The sequence below is a fragment of the Cyanistes caeruleus genome, chromosome 34 (assembly GCF_971803275.1).
Source record: "Cyanistes caeruleus chromosome 34, bCyaCae1.hap1.1, whole genome shotgun sequence".
NCBI classification, from domain to species: domain Eukaryota; kingdom Metazoa; phylum Chordata; class Aves; order Passeriformes; family Paridae; genus Cyanistes; species Cyanistes caeruleus.
In genome coordinates this window covers 171,691-191,949 of record NC_141735.1, presented here as the reverse complement: position 1 = coordinate 191,949, position 20,259 = coordinate 171,691, and the positions used below count along the sequence as shown (strand labels likewise).

Below are 20,259 nucleotides of genomic sequence, written 5' to 3'. Positions count from 1 at the left end.
GACCCCTATGGACCCCCAGGGACCCCTATGGATCCCCAGAGACCCCACAGACCCCTATGGACCCCCAGGGACCCCTATGCAACCCCAGAGACCCCCCAGACCCCTATGGACCCCCAGGGACCCTTGTGGATCCTATAGAGCCCCATGGATCCTATAGACCCCTGTGGACTTCCCGGGACCCCCAGGGACACTTATGGACCCTATAAACCCCCGCAGACCCCTATAGACTCCGCAGGATTCCCAGGGACCCTCATGAATCCTGTAGAACCCCAGGACCCCTTTGGAACCCATAAACCCCCGCCGACCCCCATGGAGCCTATAGACCCCCACCCCTGTGGACCCCAACCAACACACAGGACCCCTCTGTCTCCTATAGCCCCCATAGCCCCTAAGGGTGCCCAGGACCTTTATAACCCCCATGGCCCCTATAGCGCCCTGCAGCCCCTATAGCCCCCAGAACCCCTAAAACACACATGGCCCCCATGGCCCCTATAGCCCCCAGAACCCCTGTAGCCCCCATGGCTCCTATAGCCCCCATGGCCCCTATAGCCCCCATGGCTCCTATAGCCCCCAGAACCCCTGTAGCCCCCATGGCTCCTATAGCCCCCATGGCTCCTATAGCCCCCAGAACCCCTATAGCCCCCATGGCTCCTATAGCCCCTATAGCCCCCCAGAACCTCCCCAGCCCCATGGTCCCTATTCCAGCGCCTATAGCCGAGGCTCCTTATAGCTCCCAGTCCCCTTAGCCCCCCCTGCCCCCATCCCCTATAGCCCCCATAGGCGCGTCCCGGTGTCCCCCCCGCCCCAAGCAGCGCTCCCGGGCGGGGCCGGCCGGTCCGTTTATGAAGCATCAAATATACAGTCTCTTATATACAGGGCCCGGCGCGGGCGCATGCGGGTGCCTGGGGGGCTCCCCGGGGGGGCCCGGCCGCCTGGGACCCCCCCCCAAAACCCCCGGGGGGACCCCAGGCGGCCGGGGGGGGGCGGGGGAGGAGGGGGGGGGAGGTTAAAGTGCCGTGTGACATTCAGCCTGAGCTGGGAACGGGGGGCTGGGGGGGGCTGGGGGGGGGGCAGCATCGCCGCCGGACCCCCGGGATGGCGGGGGGGGCACCCGGCTGTCCGGGGACCCCCCCTCACCCCCGGGGGGGGGGCGCGAGCAGCCAAACACGAGCCACGTGCAGGTTTTGTTTTTGGGGGGGGGGTGGTGGACGGAATTGGGGGGGGGGGGTCTGGGGGGAACTGGGGGGGTTACAAAAAGAACCACCGCGTCCAGCAGGCCGCTCTGCCGGGGGGGGGCTCAGACCACCGTGCTGATCCGGTTCCCCCCCTTGGGCTTGGGGGGGCCCTGGCCGGCCTGGGCCAGGGGCGAGGTGGGGCCGGCGGGGGAGTGGGGGCTGAGGGGCGTGTGGGGGGAGGGGGGCGGCAGGGGGGGGTAGGAGGGGTGGGGGGGGATGGGCGAGTGGGGGGGCGCGTGGTGGTGGTGATGGTGGTGATGGTGGTGATGGGGAGGGGGCGCCGCCCCCCCGCCGCCCCCCCGCAGGGCCCCCCCGGCCGGGCCCCCCCCCCCGCCGCCGCCGCCGCCGCCCCCCCCGAACACGAAGTGCTTGGCGGGGGCGGGGGGCGGCGGGGGGTGGTGGTGCGGGGGGGGCGCGGGGGGGTACGCGTGGGACAGCCCGTGGTGGGCGGGCGCGGGGCTGTAGAGGGGCAGGGGGGACAGCGGCTGCCGGGGGGCGCCGCCCGGGGCCCCCCCCCTCTTGCCGGGCCGGTGCAGGGTGTAATGGGGGTGCGGGGGGGGGAACCCCCCGCCGGGGGGGCCGTGCTGCTGGGGGGGCGCCGACAAGGGGGGGGTGGGCCCGCCGTGGAAGCGCGGGGGGGCCCCGGCGGCGATGGCGGGCAGCGGCGGGGGGGGCGCGGGCCGGTTGGGGGGCGGCGGCTGCTGCGGGTACGGGGGGGGCGGCGGCGGGCCCGGGCCCCCCCCCGCGGCCGCCGCCCCCCCGGGCCCGTGGCAGTACTGGGCGTGCAGCGCCTGCAGCTTGGAGGGGCCCTCGGGGGGCGCCGCGCCCGGGGGGGGGTGGTGGTGGTGATGCGACGACGACGCCGAGGATGAGGAGGCCGAGGCCGAGGTGGGACCCCCCGCGCCCGGGGGGGGCCCGGCGGGGCCCTTCCCGCGGCGGCTGCCGAACAGGGAGCCCAGGAAGGACGAGGAGTTGGAGACCGGGCGCGCCGGGGCTTTGTAGCCCTCGGGGGCTCCCCCCGGCCCGCCCGGGCCCCCCCGCGCCTGCGGCCGCGGGCTGCTGATGATGGAGCCCTGAAAGGGGGCGGGGTCAGCCGGGAGACCACGCCCCGATGGGCTCTGGCCCCGCCTCTTCTGGGGACAAGCCCCGCCTCCCGCCCCTCTAGCCCCGCCCCCCAAAAGCCCCAAGCTGGGCCCCCATTGGTGGAGAAGAGCGGGGGGGGGCAGCCGGGGGGGGCAGCCGGGGCAGTCTGGTGTGACAAGGGGTGACAAAGGGTGACATCAGGGGGGGGACATCACGGGGGTGACATCAGAGGGGTGACGGGGGTGACATCAGGGGGGTGACATCAGATCAGGGGGGTGACATCCCGGGGGTGACAGGGGGGTGACATCAGGGGATGTGGCATTAGGGGGTGTGACATCAGGGGGTGGCACTGTCCCCCCTCACCTCGATGGTGCTGTCCAGGGACCCCACGCTGTTCCGCCGGCCCCGCTTGCCTGGAGGGGGAGCAGTGAGAGGAGACCCCCAGGAGACCCCCCCCAGGGCTCCCCAAATTGCCCAAAGCCCCTCCCAGAGGACCCCAAAACCACCCCAGAGCATCCCAGAGCCCACCACGGACACCCTGAATCCTCCCTGGGCACCCCAAACTCACCCATGGACACCCCAAACCCCCCAAGGGACCACAAAACCCCCCTGCAGAGACCCCAGATCCCCTCCCAGTGCCCCCCAGTGCCCCCCAGATCCCCTCCCAGTGCCCCCCAGTGCCCCCAGTGCCCCCCAGTGCCCCCAGATCCCCTCCCAGTGCCCCCCAGTGCCCCCAGTGCCCCCCAGTGCCCCCCAGTGCCCCCCAGATCCCCTCCCAGTGCCCCCCAGTGCCCCCCAGATCCCCTCCCAGTGCCCCCCAGTGCCCCCAGTGCCCCCCAGTGCCCCCAGATCCCCTCCCAGTGCCCCCCAGTGCCCCCAGTGCCCCCCAGCCTCACCGCTGTCGGACAGGTCGCGCAGGGAGCTGCTCAGGGCGCTGCGTTTGAGCCCCTCGGCCCCGAACGCCTCCTCCAGGCTGCTCCGGCTGAGCCCGTTCAGCGCCTCCCGGGGGGGCCCCGCGCCCCTCGGCCCCGCCACGCCCTTCTGCTTCTCCAGCTCGGCTGGGGTCACACCGGTGCTCCCAGTGACCACCAGTGACCCCCCAGTGACCCCCCAGTCACCACCAGTGACCACCAGTGACCCCCCAGTGACCCCCCAGTGACCACCAGTGACCACCAGTGACCCCCCAGTCACCACCAGTGAGCACCAGTGACCCCCCAGTGACCACCAGTGCACACCCAGGGCTCTCCCAGTGACCACCAGTGACCACCAGTGACCACCAGTGACCACCAGTGCACACCCAGGGCCCTCCCAGTGACCCCCCAGTGACCACCAGTGACCACCAGTGACCCCCCAGTGACCCCCCAGTAACCACCAGTGACCTCCAGTGACCCCCCAGTGACCCCCAGTGACCACCAGTGACCCCCCAGTGACCCCCCAGTGACCACCAGTGACCACCAGTGCACACCCAGGGCCCTCCCAGTGACCCCCCAGTGACCCCCCAGTCACCACCAGTGACCCCCCCAGTGACCACCAGTGACCCCCCAGTGACCCCCCAGTGACCACCAGTGACCCCCAGTGCACACCCAGTGCACACCCAGTGCCCTCCATCCCCCTCCCGGTGCCCCCGGTGCCGCGGCCCCGCTCACCCTCCACTCGGTATTTCTCCATCTCCTGCACCTCGGCCACCGACTCGCGGAGGTCGCTGGCGAAGCGCAGCCGGTCCTGGGGGCTCGGGGCGTTGAACACGATCAGCACCTTGCGCTCGCCCCCCGGCGCCGCCGACAGCAGCTTGATCCCAAACTGGTAATCTGGGGGGGCACTGGGGTCAGGGGCACCCCCTGGGGCACCCAGCCCGATCCCAAACTGGTAATCTGGGGGGGCACTGGGGTCAGGGACACCCCCTGGGGAACCCAGCCCGATCCCAAACTGGTAATCTGGGGGGTCAGGGGCACCCCCGGGTCAGGGACACCCCCGGGGTCAGGGGCACCCCCAGGTCAGGGACACCCCGAGGGTCAGGGACACCCCGAGGGTCAGGGACACCCCCGGGTCAGGGACACCCCGAGGGTCAGGGCCACCCTCGGGGGCACCCAGCCCGATCCCAAACTGGTAATCTGGGGGGACAGGGCAAGGGGGAACACAGCAGGAGGGTGGGGGGACCCCCCAGAGGTGGGGGGGTGGCAGGGGAGCATTTTGGGGGCCGTGTGGGACGCTCCGTGGGGGACACTGTGAGATGTCCCCGAGGGGGACACCGTGGGACATCCCATGGAGAACCCAACACTGCGGTGGGCACGGCTGGGGGAGCCTCCCACGAGGGTCCTGGGGGGTCCCAGGTTGTACTGTGGGGTGCTGTGGGGCCCCGTGGGGTGCTGTGGGGTACCATGGGGTGCTGTGGGGAGCTGGGGGGTCCCGTGGGGTGCTGGGGGGTGCTGTGGGGTGCTGGGGGGTCCCGTGGGGCTCACAGGCGTTCTGGAAGAGCTGCATGTGCATCTCCACCAGCGGGAAGCTCTGCCGGAAGCTGTAGGTCACCAGGATCTTCTTCTTCTGGAAGATCTTTGTCACCTGCCGAGGCCACGGCGTCACCAGGGACCCATCTCCTGGGAGCCCCCCACGGGCGAGCCCCCCCGGGATCCCCGGGACCCCCCGCTCACCACCAGCAGGTCGTTGAAAAGGAAAACCTCGCGCTGGTGCAGCCCCAGGCGCTGGGGCCGGTTGGGGTCGGGCACCTCGTAGAGTTGGCAGCAGCAGACCAGGCGCCGGTGGGGCAGGGACAGCACCTGGGGACAGCGGTGGGGTCACACCTGGGGTGGGACACGCCCCCCACAGCCCCCCAGCCCCGCCCCAGGGGGGCAGTGTGCCCTTGGAGCTTCACTGGGGTCACCCAGGGCATCGCCCTGTTGGGTCACCCCGAATATCTCACGTGGGTCCCATAAAACATCCCCGTGGGTCACCTGGGTCACCCCCATGGATCACCTGGATCACCTGGGTCACCCCCATGGATCACCTGGATCACCTGGGTCACCCCCAAGGGTCACCTGGATCACCTGGGTCACCCCCATGGGTCACCTGGGTCACCCCCAAGGGTCACCTGGGTCACCTGGCACCTCCCCCGTGGGTCCCCTGCCCCCCCGGGCGCCCTGGCCCGGTCCCAGCCCCGAGCAGAGCTGGGTTCAGAGGTGGCTCCAGGACCCACCGGTTTCTTGCCGACGATCATGCGCTCGACGGCCTGCACCTGGGACACGTGGTCGTCGTTGGTGCGCAGCTCGCGGCTCTGGATGCGCTGGTAGATGCCCACCAGCATGTCCCGGGGGATGTCCTCGCCATTGTCCACCCCTGCGCGACACCCGGCCCCTCTCCTGAACCCGCGGCACCCGCGGCCGCTCCAGAGCCCGCGACGCCTCCCAGAACCACAACCCAGAACTTGTGAAATCACCCCAGAACCCACTGACAGCTCTAGAACCCAGAACTTGTGATCTCACCCCAGAACCCACTGACAGCTCTAGAACCCAGAACTTGTGATCTCACCCCAGAACTCACTGACAGCTCTAGAACCCCCAGAACTCACAATCTCACCCCAGAACTCACTGACAGCTCTAGAACCCACCGCAGCTGCCCTGATCTAGAACCCAGAACTCACTGCTCGCTGGTGGTTCTAGAACCCAGAACTTGTGATCTCAGTCCAGAACCCACTGCTGGCTCTAGAACCCGCAGCAGCTGCCCTGATCTAGAACCCAGAACTCACAATCTCACCCCAGAACCCACTGCTGGCTCTAGAACCCCCAGAACTTGTTATCTCACCCCAGAACTCACTGACAGCTCTGGAACCCACCGCAGCTGCCCTGATCTAGAACCCAGAACCCACAATCTCACCCCAGAACCCACTGCTGGCTCTAGAACCCCCAGAACCCACAATCTCACCCCAGAACCCACTGGCAGCTCTAGAACCCCCAGAACTTGTGATCTCACCCCAGAACCCACTGCTGGCTCTAGAACCCACCACAGCTGCCCCCCTCTAGAGCCCCCATGCCCGGGCAGGGGAGCAGGGGCTGTGCGGGGCCGCCAGGGCCTCACCTCGCAGGTTCTTGATGAAGTCCTCGAGCTTCATCTTGCGCTCGGCCTTGACGCTGGGGCTGTACATGTCGGTGTTGAGGAGGATGATGGCGAAGGCCAGGATGAAGATGGTGTCCGGGTTGCGGAACTGGCGCAGCAGGGCCGCGTTACACACGCAGTAGCGCTGGCTGCGGGGCGGACAACCCCCACGGCCCATGGGGTCACGGCGCCCCACGGCCGGCCCCGCCGCACGGGGTGGCCTCTGCGCCCCACAGCCACCCCAGGGCCCCCCGAGCGTGGGGCGGCACCCCAAGGGCCGCAGGGTCACCTAGGACATGGGCCACCCCTCCCTGCTCCACAGGGCCACCCAGAACATCGCCCTTGCCGGTCTGTAGGGCCACCCATGGGGGCCACCACCCCTCTGTGTCCCCCCTCAGGCCATCGGGGCACCTAGAACGTCATCCCATGGTGACCACAGCACCGTGCGGCCATGCAGTGGGGACCTGGGGACCTGGGGGATGTGGGGACGTGGGGACCTGGGGACGTGGGGACGTGGGGACGTGGGGACGTGGGGATATGGGTCATGGGGGATGTGGGGGATGTGGGGACCTGGGGATGTGGGGACCTGGGGACGTGGGGATGTGGGGGATGTGGGGACATGGGGATCTGGGGACATGAGGACCTGGGGACGTGAGGACAGGGACCCACCCCTCACCTGAAGGCCTCGATCAAGCGCTCGACCTTCTGCGCCTCCCCCTGCACCCGGATGTGGGACTGGAACTTCCGCAGGGCCTCGTCCAGCTCCATCCCGGAGAAATCCATCTCGTCCACCACGCAGCTGCCGAGACCCCGCGGCAGGGGATGGGTCTGGGGTCCCCCCGAGCCCCGGCCCGCCCCCCGTCCCCGGCGTGTCCCCCCTTACTCGAGGACATCGCGGTTGAACTGTTTCTGGCGGTTGCCCAGGAACTCGCCGATCATCTGCCGGCTCAGGCCCTTCCGCTCCAGGATGAAGTGGGCGACGCCCACGGGGGTGTCGGACAGGAACCCCCTCTCGATCAGGTACTGGATCCCCTTCTCGGGCTTCCTGCGGGGGATGGGCCCCTGGTCACCCCCGCTGGTCACTCCGGCTGTGGAGTGACCTCGAGCCTCGCCTGGGCCCAGCTCGGGCCACCCGATCATCTGTGGGGTCACCTGAGGGTCACCCTGCTTTGGGGTCACCCCTTCCCTAAAGGGTCACCTGGAACACTGGGGGACCCCCAGAACGTCACCGAGGTGTCCTGCAGGGTCACCTGGAACGTCCCCCCACCCTGCTGGGGTCACCTCAAATGTCCCCCCACCCTGCAGGGTCACCTGGAACGTCCCCCCACCCTGCAGGGTCACCTCAAATGTCCCCCCACCCTGCAGGGTCACCTGAAACGTCCCCCCACCCTCAGTGGGGTCACCTCAAATGTCCCCCCACCCTGCTGGGGTCACCTCAAATGTCCCCCCACCCTGCTGGGGTCACCTGGAACGTCCCCCCACCCTGCAGGGTCACCTCAAATGTCCCCCCACCCTGCAGGGTCACCTGAAACGTCCCCCCACCCTCAGTGGGGTCACCTCAAATGTCCCCCCACCCTGCTGGGGTCACCTGGAACATCACCTGCCCTCACCACGGCGTCACCAACCCCACCCGGCCTTTCCTGGTGCCCACGGGAGTGTCACCCGGCCCCACTGCTGGACCCCCACCCCACTGCCAGCCCCCAGCCCAGTGTGGGACCCCCACCCCACTGCCATCCCCCAGCCCAGGGTGGGACCCCCACCCCGCTGCCAGTCCCCAGCCCAGTGTGGGACCCCCACCCCACTGCCATGCCCCATCCCAGGTCCGGACCCCCAGCCCAGGTCCGGACCCCCAGTCCAGGGTGGGACCCCCAGCCCAGTGCCAGCCCCAGCCCAGGTCCGGACCCCCAGCCCAGGGTGGGACCCCCAGCCCAGGTCCGGACCCCCAGCCCAGGGTGGGACCCCCAGCCCAGGTCCGGACCCCCAGCCCAGTGCCAGCCCCCAGCCCAGGTCCGGACCCCCCGCGCCCCCGGCCCGGGCGCAGCCCCTCCCTCACTTGTTGAAGAGGTTGAGGCCGATGCGGTACTGCCGCCGCTGCACCACGTCGTTGTTGAGGGCTGGCGAGTCCCAGCTCTGCCGGGGCTCCCTCTGGTACGTGGCCTTGGGGGCTCCGGCGGCGCCGGGGGGCTGCGGGGGGGCGGTGGGCGGCGGGGGCGGCGGCGGGGGGGGCCGGCGGAGGCTGTCCCGGGACGAGGAGCCCGAGGAGCAGTTGAGGGTCTCGTTGGAGTTGGAGCTGCTGCCCAGGCTCTCGTTGTCCCCCTCCGAGCCCTCCTCGGCCGCGGGCGGGGGCGGGGGGCCGGGGGGCGGCGGGGGGGGCCCCTCGGGGTGGAAGCAGCGGTGGGGGGGCCCGGAGCGGGGTAAGGTGCCCCCCCCGGTGCCCTCGGGCTCGTAGGGACCCCCGCGGTTGATGGAGCCGCGGTCCGAGCGGTCGCTCAGGTCGGCGGAGCTGTCGCTCGGGGGCTCCACCGTGAGCAGCGGGGGGTGTCCCCCCCCGGCCCCCCGGCCCCGGCACTCCAGGCACGGGGGTCCCCTCCGGGGGGGCTCCTCGGGGCCCCCCCAGCGCTCGGCCGGGCCGGGGGGGTTGGCGGGGGGCGGCGGGGGGGGCGGCGGGGCGGGCGGCGGCGGCGGCCCCCCGGTGTCGGGGGGGGGCTCGGGGCTCGGGGGTCTCTCGGGGGAGCGGGGGGAGCCGGGGAGCCCCTCGTCCAGGTACAGCGTGACGTCACTGGCGGAGGTGGCCGCGCTGTCCCCCGCGGGGGGGGCCGGGGCGCCGGGGGGGACCCCGCGACCCCCCCCCAGCGCTTCATCGATGGAGGCGGCCAAGGACTTCACCTGCAGGGACAGGAGCCCCCCTTGAGACCCCCGTGAGCCCCCCGCGCACCCCCACGGGCTCCGGACCCCCAGTACTGGCCCCTGTGACCCCCCCCGATCCCCCCAAGACCCCCCAAATCCCTGTGACCCCCCCCGATCCCCTTTGCCACCGATGACCCCCAATGGCCGCTGCAATGTCCATGGTCCTGTGACCCCCTGGACCCCCCCGACCCTGTGACCCCCAGGACCCCCCTGACCCTGTGACCCCCTCCCCAGGACCCCCCTGACCCTGTGACCCCCCCGACCCTGTGACCCCCCCAGGACCTCCCCCGACCCCCACCTGCTGCGCAAAAGCCTCCTCCAGGTCGGCGCCTCCGGGCCCGAAATCGGCCGATGCCGAGAGCTGCCGGGGGGGGCTTCCCGCGCCCCCCACCCCGCCGCCCCCCCCCACCGCCGCCCCCTCGCCGGGACCCCCGCCCCCGTCCAGGCCGGCCCGGCAGGAGCCCCCGTAACGGGGGGCGCGGCGCGGCCCCCCCAGGACGCCCTCGTCCAGCGAGGCCGGCTTGCCCTGGAAGTAGGGCGGGGGCGGCGGGGGCGGCCCCGGGGCGGGGGCCGGGGGTCCCCGGTCGTACTCCTCGAACGAGAACTGCAGGCGCAGCCCCGGCAGCGCCAGGCGCCGCGCCCGGCCGCCCTCGCTCCGCAGCCGCTCGAACTTCTGCGCCATCCGGTACCGCCGGAACGCGGCCTGGATCGTCCGCGCCGCCCGCCGCGAGCGGAAATAACCCCCGTACTTGCGCTCCAGCATCTCCACCTGCGGACACGGGACACGCGTGGGGACAGGCCTGGGGACACGGGACACGCGTGGGGACATGGGGACAGGCCGGGGGACACGCACGGAAATAACCCCCGTACTTGCGCTCCAGCATCTCCACCTGCGGACACGGGACACGCGTGGGGACACGCGTGGGGACACGGGGACAGGCCTGGGGACACGGGACACGCCGGGGGACACGCGTGGGGACACCCCTGCGGACACCGGGACACGCCTGGGGACACCCGTGCGGACACCGGGACACGCCGGGGGACACCGGGACACGCCTGGGGACACCCCTGCGGACACGGGACACGCCTGGGGACACCCGTGGGGACACCGGGACACACCTGGGGACACCCGTGCGGACACCGGGACACGCCTGGGGACACCCGTGCGGACACCAGGACAGGGATGAGGATGAGAGCATGGTGGGGACATGGGGACAGGAGGACATGAGGATGGGGACATGGAGATGTGGATGAGAACACAGGGTTGGGGACAGGCTTGGGGACAGGGTTGGGGACACGGTTGGGGACATGGGGACATGGATGGGGTCATGGGGGCCTGGGAATGGGGACATGGATGGGGACACAGGGATAGGGATGGGAAAAGGAGGTGGATGGGGACATGAAAAGGTGGATGTGGCCATGGGGACAGGGTGGGGACAGGGAGGGGACAGGGTGGGGACAAGGAGGGGACAGGGAGGGGACAGGGTGGGGACAGAGCGGGGACAGGGAGGGGACAGGGTGGGGACAGGGCGGGGACAGGGAGGGGACGCCCAGGGAAGGAGGGCTGGCAGCAGAGGGGACGCTGAAATGGGGACAGGACCGTGCCGTGGGTCTGGGGACTGTCACACGGGGCTGTGACCGTCTGTCCCAGCTGTCCCCAGCTGTCCCCAGGTGTCCCCAGCTGTCCCCAGGTACCTTCTTGTCCTGCAGGTCGGTGGAGAGCTCGTAGCTGTCGCTCAGAGCCTTCGGCCTCTTGCTCTCCTCCTCCTCCTCCTGCTTGCGCAGGGCCACGCTGGCCGGCTGGGGGGGCAGCCGGGGCCAGGCCACGCCCGGGGAGCCCCCCCCGGGCCCCCCCCCGGCCCCCCCCGGGCCCTGGGGCGCCGGCTGGGGGAGGCCCCGGTACGGGGGGGGTCTCCCGGGGCTGTCGGGCACCGGGCCCCCCCCCTCGCTGCCCGGGGCTTCGCCGTCCACGCTGTGGGGACACCGCGTCACCCCCGGGTCGGGACCCCCCGGAGACCCCCCCGGGACACCCCCAACCCCCCCAGGACCCGCCAGACCTCCCTGGGACCCCCCAAACCCCCCCGAGACCCCTCAGACAGTCCGGAGACACCAAGAGCAAAGGGACACGGGGACAGACACATGGACACGGGACATGGGGACAAACACGGGGACAGACACGGGGACAGACAGACGGACACACGGACATGGGGACAAACACATGGACACGGGACATGGGGACAAACACGGGGACAGACACGGGGACAGACAGACGTGGGACACACGGACATGGGGACAGACACATGGACATGGGACATGGGGACAGACAGACGTGGGACACACGGACACGGGGACAGACGGACACAGCTTGGGGACACAGGGACAGGTGGCCATAGACCATATGGACACACGGACACACGGACACACGGACAGGGGGACACGTGACAGGGACATACGTGCACACACGGCCACGAGGGACAGACGGACACAGGGACAGACAGACACATGGACACACGGACACTGTCAGTGACACACGGACAGAGGGACAGACGGACAGACGCGTCCCCTCCCCCCAGCCCCGCGGGGACCCAGCGTCGGGGGGGGGGGGGAGAGGAGAGGGGGGGTCCCAAAAACCCGGGGGGGTCCCGGCAGGTGGGGGGGGGGCGGAGAGGAAGAGGAGGGGGAGGGGAGGGGGAGGGGGAGGGGGGGGCGCCGCGCGGGGGGGGGGAGGGGAAGGCTTGGGGGGGCCCGGGGGGGTCTCGGGCAGTGCCGGGGGGGTCCCGGGGGGGTCCCGGGGGGGTCCCCGACTCACCCGTGCAGCAGCCGCTGCCGGAGCGGCCCCCGCCGCCGGTCGGCCGTGCACTGCAGGCACCACATTTTGGGGAGGGGGGGCACCCCCAAAAAGGGGGGGGGGACACAGGGGGACACCCCCGGGAGGGGGCAGGGCCGGGGGGGGGTCCCGGGTGGGGGCGGGGGGTCCCCGGCGCCTCCGCAGCGGAACCAGGGCCCGGCCGGGCGGCGCGGGGGGGGTGAGGGGGGGGGGGAGGAGCCGAGGAGCGACCCCCCCCCGCCCCCCCCGCTCTGCGCGTGCCCGGAGCCGAGACCCCCCGGGATGGGGGGGGGGGGAGGGTCCTGGGGGGGGGGGGCGGACGCCGGGGTCCCTCTGACACGGAATGGGGGGGTCGTGTCCCCCCCACCACCAAAAAAAGCTGCGGGGGGGGAGCCCAGACTGGGTCCCGGGGGGGGGGGGAGCCCCCTAAGGTTTGGGGACCCCCCCCCGCCTCAATGGGGGGTCCCTGATGGGGGGAGGCGCCCCCGGGGCCCCCCCAGGCCGGGGGTCCCCCCGGGGGGTTGGGGGGGGGTGTCCCCGTCCCGCGGCGCATGCGCGGAGCCCCCCCCCACCGGTGGCGGTTGCCATGGCGACGCGGCGGGCGGGGGGCGGCGGTTGCCATGGAGACGCGGCGGGGGATGGGGGCGGGGGGAGGGGACGGGGGGGGTTCCCCGGGGGGAGGGGCCCGGGCGCTGGGTCCCCCCCGAGCCCCGCCCCCCGCACCGCCCCCTCCCCAAAATAGAGCGAGGAGGCGCCATGATGGAGGCGTTGCCATGGCAACCGCCCCCAAACAGCGCCCGGGGGAGGAGCAGGGGGCGCCCATTGGGGCCCTATAGGGACCTGTATGGGCCCCATAGCGCCCATTGGGGCCCTATAGGCGCTCTGCGGGCCCTGGCGGCCATAGGGCCCCTATGGGGACCCATAGGGCCCCTCCAGGCCCATCAAGTCTGTGCAGCCCCTCTGGGTCCCAGGGGTCCATATGGCCCCTACACAGCCCTGGGGGCCCTATGGCCCCTATAGGGTTTATGTGGCCCCTATAGGGTTTATGTGGCCCCTATAGGGTTTATGTGGCCCCTATAGGGTTTATGTGGCCCCTATAGGGTTTATGTGGCCCCTATAGGGTTTATGTGGCCCCTATAGGATTTGTGTGGCCCCTATAGGATTTGTGTGGCCCCTATAGGGTTTTTGTGGCCCCTATAGGGTTTATGTGGCCCCTATAGGGTTTATGTGGCCCCTATAGGGTTTATGTGGCCCCTATAGGGTTTATGTGGCCCCTATAGGATTTGTGTGGCCCCTATAGGATTTGTGTGGCCCCTATAGGGTTTTTGTGGCCCCTATAGGGTTTATGTGGCCCCTATAGGGTTTATGTGGCCCCTATAGGGTTTATGTGGCCCCTATAGGGTTTTTGTGGCCCCTATAGGGGGTGGGGGAGGGGGCGGCTCTTACCTGCGGGCGGGGGGAGTTTGGAGCAGCCAAAGCACCTGAGGGTGGCACCTGGAGGGGGGGACAGGGGGACAGACAGGGGGACAGGGGGGACACACGGGCGGACAGACGGACACGGGGTCAGTGGAGACAGGCAGGGGACACTGGGGACAGATGGACACTGGGGACAGACAGACACTGGGGACAGACAGACACTGGGGACAGACGGACACTGGGGACAGACGGACAGGGGATGAGTGACAGGGGACAGACGGACACTGGGGACAGATGGACAGGGGATGGGTGACAGGGGACAGACGGACACTGGGGACAGACGGACACTGGGGGACAGACGGACAGGGGATGAGTGACAGGGGACAGACGGACACTGGGGACAGACGGACACTGGGGACAGACGGACAGGGGATGAGTGACAGGGGACAGACGGACACTGGGGACAGACGGACAGGGGATGAGTGACAGGGGACAGACGGACACTGGGGGACAGACGGACAGAGGATGAGTGACAGGGGACAGACGGACACTGGGGACAGACGGACACTGGGGGACAGTGGCCAGGGTGTGACAGATGGGAGGGGCCAGATGGCTACGGGTCACTGTGGGGGGATGGGCAGGGACGGACAGCGGGGGGGGACAGATGGACGGGGGGGGTGGGTGGATGGCAGCCGGACAGACGGACACGGACGGACAGACGGACACGGGGGGGACACGGACGGACAGACGGATGGACAGATGGACACGGACGGACAGACGGACACGAACGGACACACGGGCACGGACGGACAGACGGACACGGGGGACACGGACGGACGGACAGACACGGGGGACACACGGACGGACAGAAGGACACGGGGGATACGGACGGACAGACGGACACGGACGGACAGACGGACACGGACAGGGAGGAGAGAGAGGAGAGAAACGAGTCAAGAGCCGGAGGGGGGGACGGACAGACGGACACGGGGGGGGGGAGGGGGACACGAGTGGGGGGGACACGAGCCGGGGGGGGAGGGGAGGGGGCGGGATCCAGTGGATCCCCGGGGTGGGGGGAGGGGCGGCGGGTCCAGGCCTGAACCCCCCCAAAACCCCCCCGGGCGGGGCCCCCCCAAATCCCAGCGTCCCACTCACGGCAGGGGCTCCAGCCTGGGGGGGGTCCCGGGGGTCCCGGGGGGGTCCCGGGGGTGCTCAGGGGGGTCCGGGGGGGTCCCGGGGGCTCCGGGGGTCGCAGCCCTGCCGGACTCCTCGCAGCCCCTCCCCCCCTTTCCTGCCCCCCCAGCCCGGAAAGCTCCGGGCGGAATTCCGGCCCCTGGGGTCCCTGGGGGGACAGGGAGGGGACAGGGACAGGGACAGGGAGGGGACAGGGACAGGGAGGGGACAGGGACAGGGACAGGGACAGGGACAGGGACAGGGAGGGGACAGGGCCTGGCACATCCACGCACGGCCCCACATGAGCACACACGGCCCTGGCACGGGGGTGTCACCACCTGGCACCGTGTCACACACAGTGTCACATGTGCTGTCACATGGTGTCACACGCGGTGTCACACGCGGTGTCACACGCGGTGTCACACACAGTGTCACACGCGGTGTCACACGCGGTGTCACACGCGGTGTCACACACGGTGTCACACGGTGTCACATGTGCTGTCACACGGTGTCACATGGCCCTTGCACAGGGGTCACACGAGGGTGTCACACCCTGGCACAGTGTCACACGTGTCACACATGTCACATGTTGTCACACATGTCACACATGTCACACGTGTCACATGTTGTCACACGCCCCGGCACAGCCCCGGCGCGGTGTCACACGGGGTCACACAAGGGGGGACACCCTGGCACGGTGGCACTTCCAGTGTCACCCTCAGTGTCACCCTCAGTGTCACCCTCAGTGTCACCCTCAGTGTCACATGCGCTGTCACATGCTCCTGCACAGGTGTGACAGGTGGCTGTCACCCCCTGGCCTGGTGTCACCTGCTGTCACATGCTCTTGCACGGGGGTGCACACGGTGTCACACTCCCGGTGTCACACGGTGTCACACACAGGGTCACTCCCGGTGTCACTCCCGGTGTCACACGGTGTCACACACAGGGTCACTCCCGGTGTCACTCCCGGTGTCACTCCCGGTGTCACACACAGGGTCACTCCCGGTGTCACACGGTGTCACACTCCCGGTGTCACTCCCGGTGTCACCCGTGCCCCGGCACCCCCCTGCACGACGGTGTCACCCGCGGTGTCCCCCCCTCTGTCACTGCCACCTGTCCTGGCCGTGTCGCGCTCCCCCCCCGGCCCCTCCCCTCCAGGGGGAATTTTGGGGCGATTTTGGGTTATTTTGGGGGGTTCGGACCCGGCGCCGGGGGCGGGTCCCGTTACCACGGCAACGCCCCCCCCTTGTCGCCTCCCCCGGCGCTGTCACCGCTGTCACCGCCCGCGCCGTCGCCCGGCAACGCCACCCCGGCAACCGCGCGGCCCCGCCTGTCGCGACATGACGGGATCGTGATGACATCTCGGGCCTGTCGCGACACGCCGGGGGCCCGTCACGACACGTCACACACCCTGCCGCAACGAGTCAGCGCCGCTGTGACATGCCAGCCCTATCGCGACACGCCGGGGGCCGCCCTGATATATCAGCCCTGTCGCGATATATCAGCCCTGCTATGACACATCGGCCCTGTCCCGACGGACCGGCTCCGCCGCAACGTGTCGGACCCGTCGCGACATGCGGGGCCTGTCGCGACTCACCTGTCACCCCCCCACACCCTCCCCCACCCTGGGGAGGGGACCCAGGCGTCCGGGGGGAGGGGCAGGGGGGGAGGGGCGGGGGGGGAGGGGCGGGGGGGGAGGGGCGCGCTCAGAGGGCGGGGGGAGGGGGGCAGCACTGACCTCACTGTCCTGGAGCTGTCGCGATCCGACCTGGGGGGGGAGGGGGGGAGGGGGGGTCAGTGAGGGGCAGAGACCCCCCCGGGGACCCCTCCCCCCCAAATCCCCCCTCCCAAAAAACCTCCCGCCCCCCCCCAGCCCCCCCCAGCGGGCCCCCGCGCCCCCCCCGCTGCCGCCGCTGTCCCCGGGTGCCCCCGGACCGACAGACGGGGCCGGGGGGGCCGGGGGGGCTCTGACGTCGCGCCCCCCCCCGGGTCCCGCACCTGCTCCCCCGCCCGGGGGGGGCGGATTTGGGAGGGGCCGCATCCAAAAATCCCCATTTTGGGAAGTCCCGAATCGCGCAAATCCCAGATTTCGGGAAATCCCAAATCCCCGATTTTGGAGGGTGGAAGGGAGGAGTCCCCGATCCCAAATCCCGGATTTTGAGCCGCGAATTTGTTCCAGATCCCCAAATCCCGGGTTTCGGTGGGACTCCCGTATCCTGCCTTCCCAAACCCCGCATTTTGGGGATGTCCCCGGCAGCCAAACCCCGCATTTTGGGGGGCTGTTCCCGAGTACTGGATCCCCAATTCCGGATTCCGGAGGAGCGTCCCAGATCCTCAAATTCTGGATTTTGAGGAGGGATGGCCCAACTCCCAGATCCCCGATTTTGGGGGTGTGTTCCTGGACCGCTGCTCCCGATCCCCGCTTTTTGGGGCCGTTCCCCATCCCCGATCCCCGCTTTTTGGGGCCCCCCCGCCCCGATCCCGGTTTTTGGGACCCCCCCCGCCCCGATCCCGGTTTTTGGGGCCGTTCCCCATCCCCGATCCCGGTTTTTGGGGCCGCCCCCGCCCCGATCCCGGTTTTTGGGGCCCGCCCCGCCCCGATCCCGGTTTTTGGGGCCGTTCCCCATCCCCGATCCCGGTTTTTGGGGCCGTACTTGCGCTGCAGGGTCGTGGCCGGGCTGGTGCTGGCGCTGGTGCTGTGCCCCCCCCCGGGGCTGGAGCTGCGGGAGGGGCCGCGGCTCAGCGGCCCCCGCGCCCAGTCCCGCTCCCAGCAGGGCCCGTAGTGCCCGTCCCGGGCCCGGAACGGCCCCTCCCGCTCCAGCCGGGCCGGGTACGGCCCCTCCTGCTCCAGCCGGGCCGGGTACTGCGCGTCCCGCTCCGGGTACTGCGGGTCCCGCTCCGGGTACTGCGGGTCGCGGTCCAGCCGGGCCGGGTACGGCCCCTCGCGGTCCATTCGGCCGGGATATTGCCCGTCCTGCTCCATTCGGCCGGGATATTGCCCGTCCTGCTCCATTCGGCCGGGATATTGCCCGTCCTGCTCCATCCTGCCCGGGTACTGCCCATCGCGCTCCAGGTGCGGCTGGTACTGGAGGTCCCGCTCCAGGCAGCCGTGGAACTGCCCCTCCTGCTCCAGCCGGGCCGCGTAGGGCCCGTCCCGCTCGGCTCGGCTCAGGTAGGGCCGGTCCCGCTCCTTGCGGCTCGGGTAGGGCCGCTCGTGCTCAGCGCGGCCGGAGTAGGGCCCGTCCCGCTCGGGCAGAGCCTCGAACTGCGCGTCCCGCTCCAGGTGCGCGGGGTAGGGCCGCTCCCGCTCCAGGTGCTCCGCGTAGGTCCCGTCGTGCTCCAGATGTTCGGGGTAGGTCCCGTCGCGGTCCAGATGCGCCGGGTACGCCCCGTCGGGGTCGCCGTGGGCCGGGTAGGGCAGGTCCCGCTCGGCGCGGGGCGGGTACGGCAGCTCGGGGTCCCCGTAGAGCCCCTCGGCCTCCAGGTGGTTCTGGTACTGACCCTCGGGGTCCGCGTGGCCCTGGGGGGGGGCGGGACACGGGGGTGGCACCGCGGGCCGGGGCTGGGCCCCGAAGGGACCCCCTGGCCCGGCCCGGCTGGTCCTGGGACCCCCGGCTCGGTCTGGACATCCCTGAGACCCCTGCCTTGGTCTGGACGGTCCCGGGACCCCCCGACCCAATCCCACAGGGTTTGGGGTCCCGAGGTCCCCTGACCCTGCCCAAATGGCCCCGAGACCCCCCCAACGTGTCCCCTATAGCCCCGGGACCCCCCCGAGCCCGGCCCAGCGCCAAGAGCCCCCCCGGGACCCCTGCCCCAAGAGCCCCCAGTGGGGCTCCCGGTGCCCCTCGTCTTTGTCTCCAGACCCCCCCAGTTCGGGGGTCCCTGGGCCACAGCTCCCCGTGACTCCAAACTCGGGGTCCCTGCTCAGGACCCCCCCCCAAATCCCCCTGTGCAGCCCCCACACCCCGAACTCGGGCTCCCCACCCCTCAAGGCCCCTCCGCACTCCATGAACCCCCCAAAATCGGAGTCCCCCCAACACAACCCCCCCCCCGAACCCCCCCAGAGCCTCCAAACCCGGGGCTCCCCCCGCGGCGCCTCTGCACCCCCAAAAGCGCCGTCCCCACCCCATGAGCCCCCCCAAAACGCCCTCCCCACCCCCGCAGCGCCAATCCCAGGCTGCCCGCGGCCCCCCCAGAACCCCCTCCCCAAATAAGGGGGTCTCCACCCGCACGACCCCCCTCAATTCACCCTCCCCACGACCCCCCCGTGACCCCACCCATAACCCAGTCCCGGTGACCCCTCTGTGACCCCCGCATCCCCCTCCCCACGCCGTGACCCCCCCGTGACCCCCAGCTTCTGCACCCCCCGAACGGCGCTCCCCACCCCATCACCCCCCGCCCCCATCCCCGCGCCCCCTGCCCCAAATCCCCCCCATCCCCCGGGACCCCCGCACACCCCGCATCCCCGACATCCCCGACATCCCCGACATCCCCGACATCCCCCCCGACATCCCCCCCGACAATCCCCGACATCCCCCCCGACATCCCCCCGACATCCCCGACATCCCCGACATCCCCCCCAACATCCCCCCCGACAATCCCCGACATCCCCCCCGACATCCCCGACATCCCCCCCGACATCCCACACATCCCACATATCCCCATATCCCGACACCCCCGTATCCCGACACCCCGATATCCCGACACCCCGACACCCCGATATCCCGCCGCCCCCCGCCGCTCACCGGGTGCCGGGGGGGCCCCGCGCCCCCCCCGCGCTGCCGCAGGTGCCGGTTCTCCCGGGCCAGGCGCTGCAGTTGCCCCTCGAGCTGCGCGATGCGGCGGCGCTGCGAGGCCAGGAGATGTCGCTGAGTCGCGATAATCCGGTTCAGCTCCAGCAGGTACTCGACAGCGCGGTCGGGGGGGTCGGAACCCCCCGGGGGGGCCCCGCCGCCCCCCGCGCCCTCCATGCCCCGGGGGGAGGGGGAGTTGGGGGGGGGCAGCGATGGGGGGCGAGGGGGGAGGGGGGGTCAGGGAGGGGGGTCCCGCATGCGGGGGGGGGGGGGATGAGGGGCCGGAGATCAAAAATGGGAGCGGGGGGGGGAAATTGTGGGGATGTAAAATGAGGGGGGGGTGTAAAATGGGGGGGGGTCCTAAAATGGGGGGGGGGGGGCTCCGGCAGCCCCGAGGGTGAGGGGGGGGTGCGGGGGGGCCCTGGATGGGGTGGGGGATGGTGTGGGGATGGGGGGGGCCCCGAGTGTGATGGAGGGGAGGGGGGGGTGCCCCGGCCGGGGGGTGGCGGGGGCGGGGGGGGTGGGGGGGGCGGCTCGGGGGGGCCCGATCCGGGCGCGGAGCTCGGAGGGAGGAGGCGAAGCGGGTGGGGGCGGGGCGGGGGGCGGGGCCGAGGCAGCCCCTCCCCTCCCCAGACCCCACCCCCCTCCCACCCGACCCCTCCCCCCTCGGCCACGAACCGCCCCCCCCCGGGGGGGGGGACACCTCCTCCCCCCCCCCCTCCCCCGAAAGGGACCCCCC

At 71.1% G+C, this 20,259-nt stretch overlaps 1 protein-coding gene across 1 annotated transcript; it reads right to left on the bottom strand.

Annotated features, from left to right (window-relative positions):
• Positions 1 to 1,200: 1,200 nt before the first annotated feature.
• LOC147647675 (IQ motif and SEC7 domain-containing protein 1-like) lies at positions 1,201 to 19,729 on the bottom strand. Its single transcript, XM_086871154.1, has 16 exons — positions 19,473 to 19,729; positions 17,382 to 18,247; positions 16,466 to 16,495; positions 11,007 to 11,283; positions 9,610 to 10,080; positions 8,458 to 9,290; positions 7,288 to 7,449; positions 7,081 to 7,203; positions 6,387 to 6,553; positions 5,509 to 5,648; positions 4,967 to 5,092; positions 4,778 to 4,877; positions 3,965 to 4,126; positions 3,215 to 3,376; positions 2,682 to 2,731; positions 1,201 to 2,308 (listed from the first exon to the last, which is right to left on the bottom strand). Exons 1-16 carry the CDS (start codon positions 19,695 to 19,697, stop codon positions 1,298 to 1,300), a joined length of 4,905 nt encoding a protein of 1,634 aa, XP_086727280.1. The 5' UTR covers positions 19,698 to 19,729; the 3' UTR covers positions 1,201 to 1,297.
• Positions 19,730 to 20,259: the final 530 nt, after the last annotated feature.